The 11184-nt window shown below is 41.6% G+C and overlaps 1 protein-coding gene across 2 annotated transcripts in view; it reads right to left on the bottom strand.

The window, feature by feature from the left end:
• LOC124117486 (fibrillin-2-like) overlaps positions 1–11184 on the bottom strand; it is a 108041-nt gene that overhangs the window by 86439 nt on the left and 10418 nt on the right. For both annotated transcript variants that reach the window (XM_048387317.1, XM_048387318.1), the window contains exons 5-6: positions 9455–9577; positions 5650–5766 (exon numbers count right to left, since the gene is read on the bottom strand). In XM_048387317.1, coding sequence (XP_048243274.1) covers positions 5650–5766; positions 9455–9577 — 240 coding nt within the window. The remainder of the gene's footprint in view (positions 1–5649; positions 5767–9454; positions 9578–11184) is intronic.

Below are 11184 nucleotides of genomic sequence, written 5' to 3'. Positions count from 1 at the left end.
CCTAAAAAGGACAACTAATTTTACAACTTGATTTAATTAGCTCCCTAAATGTGCAATATTGACAAGGAAGAAAAATATCCAAACACTATTACGTTCAATTAGAATACCGGGAACTCTATCGCTTGAGCAAACACTATTCTCTTCCTTTTAGCTAAGGTGTTCAAGTTTATTATTTATAACCTATTGTTTATGATTCGATTATGACCTTTAGTTTGTCGGTGCCATACACGTGGTTGTTGGTGTTAATTTTTGCAAGGGAGTTAACTGACCATAAAAGTGCAGTGGAAACTGGACTTTAACAGTCGATTAACTCCCTTGCCCCCAGAGCCTGCGTTCCGTTTCCTTGTTTGGGCCTTCCTCCCATATTAAGCTGACACGCCGTTATGTAACTGAAATTCTGTTTAGAGCGGCGTTAACCCCAACTGACTCACTCATTTACCCGGGGTTGGGCCCCTCTAATGACCCCCCGAGGATATATGAGGACCCTGTATATAGGCCTCGACTATGTAATGATAACCGACTGACATAAGGATTGGAGTGAGAGAGTATGGTTTTACGCCGCATTTAGCAATATTCCAGGAATATCACGGCGGGGTACACCAGAGTGAATGAGTTGGGTTTAACGCTGCTTTTAACATTATTCCAGTTATATCACGGCGTGTCAGCTTAATGTGGGAGGAAAGCCCGAAGTGATGCAGGTCTCAGACGTTTACCACTTCGGTGAAAGCCACGAGCACGGGTATGGTGCTGACAAACCTAGAAACATAATCGGGGCGAACCGGGATTCGAACCCAAAATCATAGGTTTTTGGCGTGCCCAAGGGACGCAACTCTGCACAGCGAATCGCGGCGCCTTAGACGACTGGGCCACCCGTGCCCCCGGGTACACCAGAAATGGGCTATCGAACTCGGACCTTCGGCGTGACGAGCGAACGCTGTAACCACTAGGCTACCCCACCACCCCCATTGGGATTGGATGGCCAGTGTGTGAACTAGTTGATTATCTCAACGTAAGAGGGTCATTGCTCATGCTGTCACCCACTAGTTTGTGTAGCCTAGATTCTGCCAGTTCTTAATGAAAAGCGCTGCATCAGTGATAAGGCAGCCAATTACGCTACCAATTCTCGGCCCGTCCTTGGTGTTCTGGGCCCTAAATTATCCGTGAGTTTGAGTCTTGGAGTCCCGGCACCAAACCCATGCCCGACTTATCCATGTGCAGATCCGTCCCATGGATACCAGAAACTTATTATTGTGGGTTCGAATCCCGGTTCGCCCAATTATGTTTCTAGGTTTGTCAGCACCATACCCATGTTCATGGGTTTCACCAAAGTGGTAAACGTTTGAGACCTGCATCACTTCGGGCTTTCCTCCCACACTAAGCTGTCACGCTGGGATATAACAGGAATAGTGTTCAAAACTCCCTCTCACATAGGGTTTTCACACACTGCCTGTTCAAATGCGGTTTCAAAATAATAAAGTGTCGACTGTTGACATAACGATTATGCTTAATAAACAATAATTACACTACCATATGGTATTATAATAATGGCTAACATATAGCCGACTTACATTAGAAGCCAGATTTCACTCAAGACATATTATTTTGCCGGTCAACGGATAGAGTGAACGCATGCTGACTTCTCAACTCCCGCCGGAGTACACAGCCATGCTCGTTGATGACACAAGCATACCTCATTATTGTCACTTGAATACCACATGTTTGTTCTGAGAATCTAACTTCACGTGAATCTAAACGAGCACGTGCTGCGCAACTATTTCACGTGGTCTATTAGCATTTTGTCAGTGAAGAAGTCTGGGTTGAGTCTTCCACTGAAATACGTGATCTAAATTACCTATCAAAACCCTTTGAGACCATAGACTAAAGTCAGGCTCCATTTAGAATTATTTTTTCCAAAATCATAAAATCATTTTTATGATCCATGATTTTATGATCCACGTATCATTTCGTAAATTTAAAGGAATAAAGAAAAAAAGTAATGACATAAAGTCTAGGGAAGCGCGGGAAATCTTTGTTCTGGGAATTGCAGTACCTCCTGCTCACCAATAAGGAAGTGAAGTAAATGATTCGTGCGAATTGACAGAGAGATCAATTTCTCAGAACATACAGGTAACGTACAGCCTATTTACAACGAGGAAGCGATTGCGTGAATGTTATTTGACGCCGCAAGACCAGTTTCTCGGTGCGGATCCAGTAGAAACTCATTGACACAACAAGACCTACTATTCTCTACCGTAATCCCTCACCCACACCTGTGTCACTCAACGACCTGTAAGGAATCGATGCTTGGGAAACGATCCACGCCGTCGGGTTATGACGTCATAACCAGCCAGGGTCCGATCCACAAAGCGTTCGTAGCACTACGATGTTCGTAATTCTATGAAGAACTATATATAGTTACAAGTCTCTTAACGCCACGAACGCTTTGTGAATTGGGACTCGGGTCTAATATTGTAAGCGCGTGACCCGGATTTTCGTTGGCTTTAAAGAGGTGGTGAGTTGAAATGGGATTTAACGTCGCGTTCAAGATTATATAATTTATATAGCGACGTGCATGCACGTGTGTGTGTGGCTGCTTGTACTAGTCCGGACTAATGCCGATTTTCTGTTGCTAGTCCACTGAGATAACATGCCGCAGTATAACATGAATACCAAACTCAGACACAGCACACTGACTCAAAGCTGACCAGTCCTTGTTTTATCACCTTAATGCCGAGCGTCAGGCAGGGTAACAACAAGTACCGTCTCTTAACGTCTTTTGGTTTGACGCGGCCGGGGATCGAACCCCGGACCTTCCGAACTCCAGGCAGACGCTCTACCACTAGAACACGGAGGCTGTCATTTAAAGAGATAATTAAGACAATCTTCATGTGAACATTTATCCGTTCCAGGAGGCACTTAAAATGCGCTCGACATTGAGGGGATTAAACTAGGAATGGTCGTCTGAGTGGTGTATCTATGTTAAACTGCGGCATGGTATCTCAGTGGGCTAGCACTATAATAGACGAACACTTAGTCAATAAAATCATGTCTTTAAAATATATTTTTTTATTTTTCTTCGAAAGATCCTTTCCTTGTTTGATAGGCATAAATTAGAAGTTGACGGATGACAAGATGGACACAATTTTATGGATTACAACTTCTTTAATGCTGTAAAAAGCGACGTTTCGGTATAGATCCTTATAGGATCCTTATAGCTTGACAACGGTATAAGGATCTATACCGAAACGTCGCTTTTTACAGCATTAAAGAAGTTGTTATCCATAAAATTGTGTCCACCTTGAGATTCTTTCCTCTTCTGATGTTTTGTGGAATCAAGCAAACTAGACTTGGTTAGTTTGATCTAGACTTGTCTAGGCTTTTAAGTAAAGAAAATACCTTAAAAATATAAATTCCACAGTCATGGTGCAGGACCAGCACTATAAAATCAACATTAGTTCGGACTAGTACACGCACGCACGCACGCACGCACGCACGCACGCACGTCGATCTATAAGTGCAATAATCATGACTTCACCAAATTTATATGAGTAAAAGCTCAACTTCCATGTCAGGCGTTGCTTTAAAACACTGTGCACACATTATGGCCATACATTTCACCGAGACGCTAAACTCTGGGTTATAGAAACAAGGTCAGTTAGTTGTGACCAGTGTTTGCGTTATGGAGAGGCGAGCTTAATGTGAGAGGAAAACAAGAAGCGACGCCGGTAATCGAGATCCGAAGTCCTGATTTAAATATTATATAATAATAAATTAATAATAATTGTATGTTCTGTTATATGAAACATAGGAGCACGGGCATGTTGCTTAATGCTTATAAACCCATAATCATAAGGAAAGCCATTGTAGGATTCGAACCCAGCGGAACATGGCATGGGCAAGGGACACAACTCTGAGCAGCGGCGCTACATACCACTAGGTAACCCGTGTCACCCCAATACGTGTTTGTGTTTATGAACAAGATTAGGTCCCTTCATATGTGCCGCAAAGGGTACAATATTTAGTCATCAATCTTCAGGAAACCCCATTCAGTAGTGTCCTCTCCTACACCTTTCTCTGCAGCCGCCCCCCTCCCCCAACCAACACACACTTTTATCGCCTAATTATTTGCCAAAAGATATAACAATCATTACAAAAGGGAGGTATCTCCCAATTTGTTATCTTCCGTGAAATTTGAAAAAAGTCATTGGAATGTTGATTTCTAAGCCGCCATATAATTCAAATTGTCTAGTCCTGAAGATTAAGTAACGTTACGTCGTCACGGATTCTTGGACGCGGCCAAATATGTACGAGCATCGAGGAAACATCGTGGACTAGACGTTAGCGGTATAGTTATGGACTGGCCTGGGAGTCCTGATAACAGCCGTGACAAAGGCAAGGGCTTACTGAATCCATATCACTGTATAATGAGGCTGCCAACCCCATTTTTGGACGTGGGGGACGTTTTTTTGGTCCCCCCCCCCCCCCCCACACACACACACACTAAAACAGGACACATAAAACGCGAGTAGAGTTCACACTTTAGTTGATCACATTTCATTTTCCTGGTGTGTTTTAGCAGCTGTTTGATTGTAAGAGGGGCGGTCGGGTAGCCTAGTGGTTAAAGCGTTCGCTTGTCACGCCGAAGACCCGGGTTCGATTCCCGACATGGGTACAATGGGTGTAAAGCCCATTTGTGGTGTCCCCCGCCGTGATATTGCTGGAATATTGCTAAAAGGGGCGTAAAACCTCATTCACTTGATTGTAAGACACTCCATAACATTCCATTATACTATCAGAATTCCTATTGTCCTATATATTGATGTTTCCCTGCCAAATATATAGGAAAACTCAAATCCATGTCACGTTCAACAGATACGAGACCTACCATTAAGTCGACTCCTCCAAATATACTACATATAAGCAAATAGGACTACAAGTACCACAACAGGCTTAATCAAATTTAATATATATTTGCTGTGGTTAGAAGTAAGGAGGTGTCATGGAACACATCCTCGTAGGCAATACATTTATCTTTTTGGTCAGGGAATTTTGGCCAGTGGGTTGAGAAAATTTAATTTACAAAATTCCAATTTCACATATACTGTTTTTATTCCGAAAAAAAAAAACACGTAATATCAAGTATGGTATTTTAGATAGTTTATTTAATTGATGGCTCTGAGTTTGGTTTTGTTAACGTTTTGCTTATTTCTGGTCGGCGGAATAAAAAACACACACTTTTTTTACATTTCAACGGATTCGTAAACCAAGTTTTTAAGAAGTCTGGCCTTAGAGTGGTAAATTTAAAGTGTGTGTGTGTGTGTGGGGGGGGGGGGGGGGGGGGGGGGGGGGGTATTCGCTCCGGATGCACCGCGTGGTAATTGACACAGAGTAGTGGGTTTTTAAAAGTTTAACTTTGGTATCGTTTAAGCAATTCTGTTGTGGGCTTTTCCAACCGGACATTTCATAACTGAAAATATGGAGACGAGCGAAATCAAATCGATTTATTGCGCATATAATATCTGCTTTACTTGCGTAACACCTTTGGGGAATATTTAAAATACTTATAGCGTATAATATGCCCGCGAGTAGACAGTGACAAATGGGTAGAACCGGTACTGACAGTGTGTAGTTATAACAACCCATGCTTACCTACACAGCCTTTTCCATTCACAAGAAACCCCGGACCGCACGAACAGAAAAACGACCCGATCGTGTTGTGGCAGTCATGGGCACATCCGCCATTCTTGAGAATACACTCATTCAAATCTGAAACAGACATTGACATATATTCAGTGAAACATTGCTTATCCGGACGATCCACCAACCGGAACATTACCGTCCGGATTAAAGAGGTTAAACTGTATGTTTGAGGTAATGGCGGCCATACTGTTTATGCATGGGAATGTGTGTCCGGTCCAGAAAAGGGATTAAATTAAATGACCCTGCGTGGGTTTTGTTAATGAGGGTGGCAGGTGTACATGTAAACGGTCATGTTTCAATCCTCAGATCTAGAGTAAGACATGCATTTGTACGCGACTTGGAACAGAAACAGGAAGCACGAGATAGATATCGTGTCGAGAGGTCAGAGTGCGTGCAGATCCGTGTCCAGCAGACACGGAGCTTAGTACATCCGGGTATGTTACACCTGCACAAGTTGTTAAACGGTCCGTGATTTTAAAATTTATGTAATGAGAAAATTACTTTCGAGTTACGAGAACTGTATGTCCCGATTGAAGTTCCGAAAATTGGCGAGTGACTTTCAACATACAGGCAGATGTATATTTTATTTCCAAGCTTGGCTAACCAAACAGACTGCCTCGATACCCGTGCCCTTTAAGTAATACTAGTACCAATTAATGAGTATATAGAAGATATTTCATTTGTTGCGTGACATATCATGTTCCTCTCACAGAGTGACGGGGGGGGGGGGGGGGGGTGAGAGTGATAGTGATATTAACTCCATTAATGGCCATCTATTATTTTGCCTTCTCAATGTGGAATTAACGTAAAAACGACGTCAACGGTTCTCAACTCCAAGACACTTAGTCTTTCACACTGAGTGAGTGAGTGAGTTAATATTTAACGTCACATCGGCAATATTTCAGCCATATCTTGACGGGAACAAGTTGATTATAATACAATTCCTGTCGACAAAGGACAGTAAAACAGTAAGGTAAATATCACAGTTTAGATCTTTCACACTGAATTATACAATAAAAGTATATGCATTTCATGATAAAATGCTATATTTATCTGAAATTATGAAATCGCTATTTCACGCAAGTATCATTATGTCGGTACTACTTAATGTTTGCTTCACTTTGTTTTATGGTTGTTTAACGCCGCACTCAGCAATATTCCAGCTATATGAGTAAATACATAAATAAGAAAGTACGAGATAAATATAAAATTTAACTTTTCTTGTCAAAGGATTATTATCTCTTGTCCTGACCTGAGATCTCGTGATTTGACCTGACCGGACATCCAGTGACCTGACAAAGTTGGCATATTCACTCCTGTGCCACTCATGAAACTAGGCACCTCATGAGATCCCTCCATGAGTGTAATAAATCATTTGACGAGAAAAGTAAAGTATAAAATATTATATAAATATTTTATTTTCATCGATTTAAGAAAAATGTTGTCTGGTTGTTGTTCACGACAATCGTTCCATCGTTTTCATTGTTTGAGAAGCGGCCGAAAACCACGTGACATCATATCGAAGCATTGTCGCAAACTGATGAAGAATTGACTTTTCACGTCACGTGATCGACCTCTCGTCCAACGGAGAAGCCGTATATCGGGTAAACTTGAAATAAATTATTTTTTTGAAGATAACGTCATCATTTGTGGGCAATCCCGAGCTTTTCATGAATTACTAACAGCATTCATTCACGACGGACAAATTATCCGTAATTCCGAGTTTCAAGTAGGTTATTATTTGTATTACTTGTTGACATTTTGAGAGAGTAAATAATGAAAAAAACGTATGAAATATCAACCCTAGAGCGCAACTTCACTGACGGCAACCTAGTGTTCAGATGACGCAATGAACGACGTAATACAATTGACGAATCAGCATTGAGAATCGCTAAAATGCATGCACATGGGCACATATCGGAAAGTTATTACACACGCTTACTGGTAATCACAGGACCATGTGTCTAATATTCTACACAAATGCACCAGTAGAACATATATATGTATATTACCCGTGATGATCCGGATTAGAATAAATTTTCAACAAACCTACTTTTGCCGTATAAGGCGACTACATTCGTCGTAAGAGGCGACGAACGGGATCGGGTGGTCAGGGCCGCTGACTTTGTTGATGCATGCAATCGTATCCCAATTGCCTATATTGCTCGCAAATTGATGAGGTCGGAAATTGGACGAAGTTATGTTTGAGAGGGAATTGTCTAGTGAGTTCGGCAGTGGCCGAACTATCGCGTCCAGAAGTGGGACATCTATAACAATCGGTTTGGGAGAAAAGGTACATGTAATCGACGTGAAAAGTTTTGACAATATTCGGAAAAGGCCAAACTTAACCCCTCTGTTCATAAAATGGACTTGTCCGACATTGCCGAGGTGGAATCGCATTCAGGCAGTCATCATTATTTAACTACAGATAAATATTTCCCAAGCTTGCACATCCTATTGACATCCTTAAGAGGCTGCATATTATATATAAGCCACAGGTGTTACACTGGAATAAATAGGTATGGGCCACCTCCTACAGCATCCGGGTACCCTTGGTCTGCGAGTGATCTATGTTTACTGATGACCTAGGGTCCACTCATGAGGTAACATGTTTGGCACGAATTAGGTTCCATAGCTTACCAACCAGACCTGTCAAACTATCGTTAACATGCAGATTTGAATCCTGCTGAGCACAGCATGTGATAAAGTCCAATGAATTACCAAACATACTTTATAAGACGATATAGAGCTCTACTTTTACATATCCATATAAGTTTTCTGAAATGCTGAAGCAACTTGATGAGAATGGTTGTGATTGAGTGGGCTGGATGTAACGCCGCTTTTAACAGTGTTCCAGTTATATCATGGCGTATCAGCTTGATGTGGAAGGAAAGCCCGAAGTGATGCAGGTCTCAGACGTTTACCACGTTGGTGAAACCCACGAGCACGGGTATGGTGCTGACAAACCTAGAAACATCACCGGGGAGAACCGTGATTCGAACCCGCAATCATAGATTTCCGGCGTGCCCAAGGGACGCAACTCTGCACAGAATATTGTGGCGCCCCCTCCCCCCTTCTATAGGCAGTCTTCGTGTCCATACAGTTGCCCTCGACTCACATCAACCCATCAATGGGAGGAATCCAGATTGAAACTTGCAATATATTTGCTAGTTTCACTATTTCACGTGACTGACATATTACTCATCACAATCTAGCAGAAGTAATACCTATCCACAAACATATATGTCTGTCTGTGCCCGTATGTCTCTGTCTGTGTGTGTATCTGTCTTTCTGTGTGTGTCTGTTTCCATGTGTATTTGTCTCTGTGTGTGTCTGTCTGTCGCTGTGTGTGTCTGTCTCTGTCTGCGTGTATGTATGTGTGTATCTGTCTCTCTATGAGTGTGTGTGTGTGTATGTATGCCTCTTTGTGTGTATCTGTCTGTCTGCCTGTGCCCGTGTGTGTGTGTCTGTATCTGTCTGTGTGTGTATGTATGTGTCTGTCTGTGTCTGTGTATATGTGTGTTGCTCAGTTTATATAATTTTATGTAACATTTGTATTTATCATAAAAGTGCGTTTCTCAAACTCGGTTGTCGCCTTGTAAGAGCTTTGTGTGGCGTGATCTGAGAACTGCCGTGATGTCATGCAATATCACTACCCGATTGCTTGTTGTCGTAATTAACGGAATATGCCGAATGTACCCGAATGATGGCTGCTGTTTCGTCATGCTTTCAGCTGCTTTAGCGATCTACTCACCAAAACAGGACCGGAAATCAGATCCGAGGGTATACCCATCTCTGCACGTGCAGGAGTATCGACCAACCCGAGACACGCACATGTGCGCGCATCCTCCATTGCCGTTTTGGCACGGATCATCCTCTGTTGGGAGATATTTAAAATTATTTTCTACACAATTCAAAGATGTCAGTATATAAGTAGATCGAAATGGCAAAAACATAATTATAAAGTTAAACTGTTGTAACAAATTTAAAGGTTTCTTGTCATGGAAACAGATGGCGTCCCTACATTTATAAGGCACCAAACTATTGAACTTATGAACTATACTAGACACAGAGCAAGAATAAATTGAATTTATGTCATCAGTCATCAGTAATACTTGACACGACATGTTATGTACAGAATATCCGGTGTATCATATCCCAGTTCCAATATAACTACCCTTGACCCGACCCGTGAAGATCCGGGTTAGAATTGGTCTTCAGCAACCCATGCTTGCCATAAAAGGCAACTACGTTTGTCGTAAATGGCGACTAACAGGATCGGGTGGTAAGGCTCGCTGACGATCCAGCGATAACATAATTGATAAAACTTAAGACCATGAAAGTATTTTTCATGGCCAGGGCGTGGTCCGCGGCGGGGTGATGTCGTACCCCAAGTGTCTATATACTCCATCAACCGACCCGTGAAGATCCGGGTAGATGTTCTGCAACCCATACTTGCCGTAAAAGGCGACTATGCTTGTCGTAAGAGGCGACCAACGGGATCGGGTGTTTAGGCTCGCTGACTTGGTTGATGCATGTCATCGATCCCAATTGCGTTGATCGATGCTCATGATATCAATCATTGGATTGTCTGGTCCAGACTCGTTTATTTACAGACCGCCGTCATATAGCTGGAATATTGCTGAGTGCGGCGTTGAACAAGAAACAAACATGCAAACCTATTCGCCACCAAAGCTTTGTCTCGGAAATCTCCCTTGTCACCGACGTAGCATTGGACTATGGACTGTGCAGTAAATGCTATACTTATATAGTTCACAGTATATGATATACTTATATAGTTCACTGTGCAGTATATGCTATGCTTGTGTAGTTCACTTAGCAGCATATGCTTTGCTTACATAGCTCACTGTGCAGTAAATGCTATACTTATATATAGTTCACTGTGCAGTATATGATATACTTATATAGTTCACTGTGCAGTATATGATATGCTTGTGTAGTTCACTTAGCAGCATATGCTTTGCTTACATAGCTCACTGTGCAGTAAATGCTATACTTATATATAGTTCACTGTGCAGTATATGATATACTTATATAGTTCACTGTGCAGTATATGTTATACTTATATAGATTACTGTGCAGTATATGATATACTTATATAGTTTACTGTGCAGTATATGATATACTTATATAGTTTACTGTGCAGTATATGACACACTTATATAGTCCACAGTGCGGTATATGATATACTTATATAATTCTCTGTGCAGTATATGTTATACTTATATAGTTCACTGTGCATTATATGATATACTTATATAGTTCACTGTGCAGTATATGCTATACGTATATAGTTCACTGTGCAGTATATGATATACTTATATAGTTCACTGTGCAGTATATGATATGCTTGTGTAGTTCACTTAGCAGCATATGCTTTGCTTACATAGCTCACTGTGCAGTAAATGCTATACTTATATATAGTTCACTGTGCAGTATATGCTATACTTATATAGTTCACTG

The sequence above is a fragment of the Haliotis rufescens genome, unplaced genomic scaffold (genome assembly GCF_023055435.1).
Source record: "Haliotis rufescens isolate VD_foot unplaced genomic scaffold, xgHalRufe1.0.p SCAF_7, whole genome shotgun sequence".
Lineage (NCBI taxonomy): Eukaryota > Metazoa > Mollusca > Gastropoda > Lepetellida > Haliotidae > Haliotis > Haliotis rufescens.
This window is presented reverse-complemented; position numbering and strand designations above follow the sequence as displayed.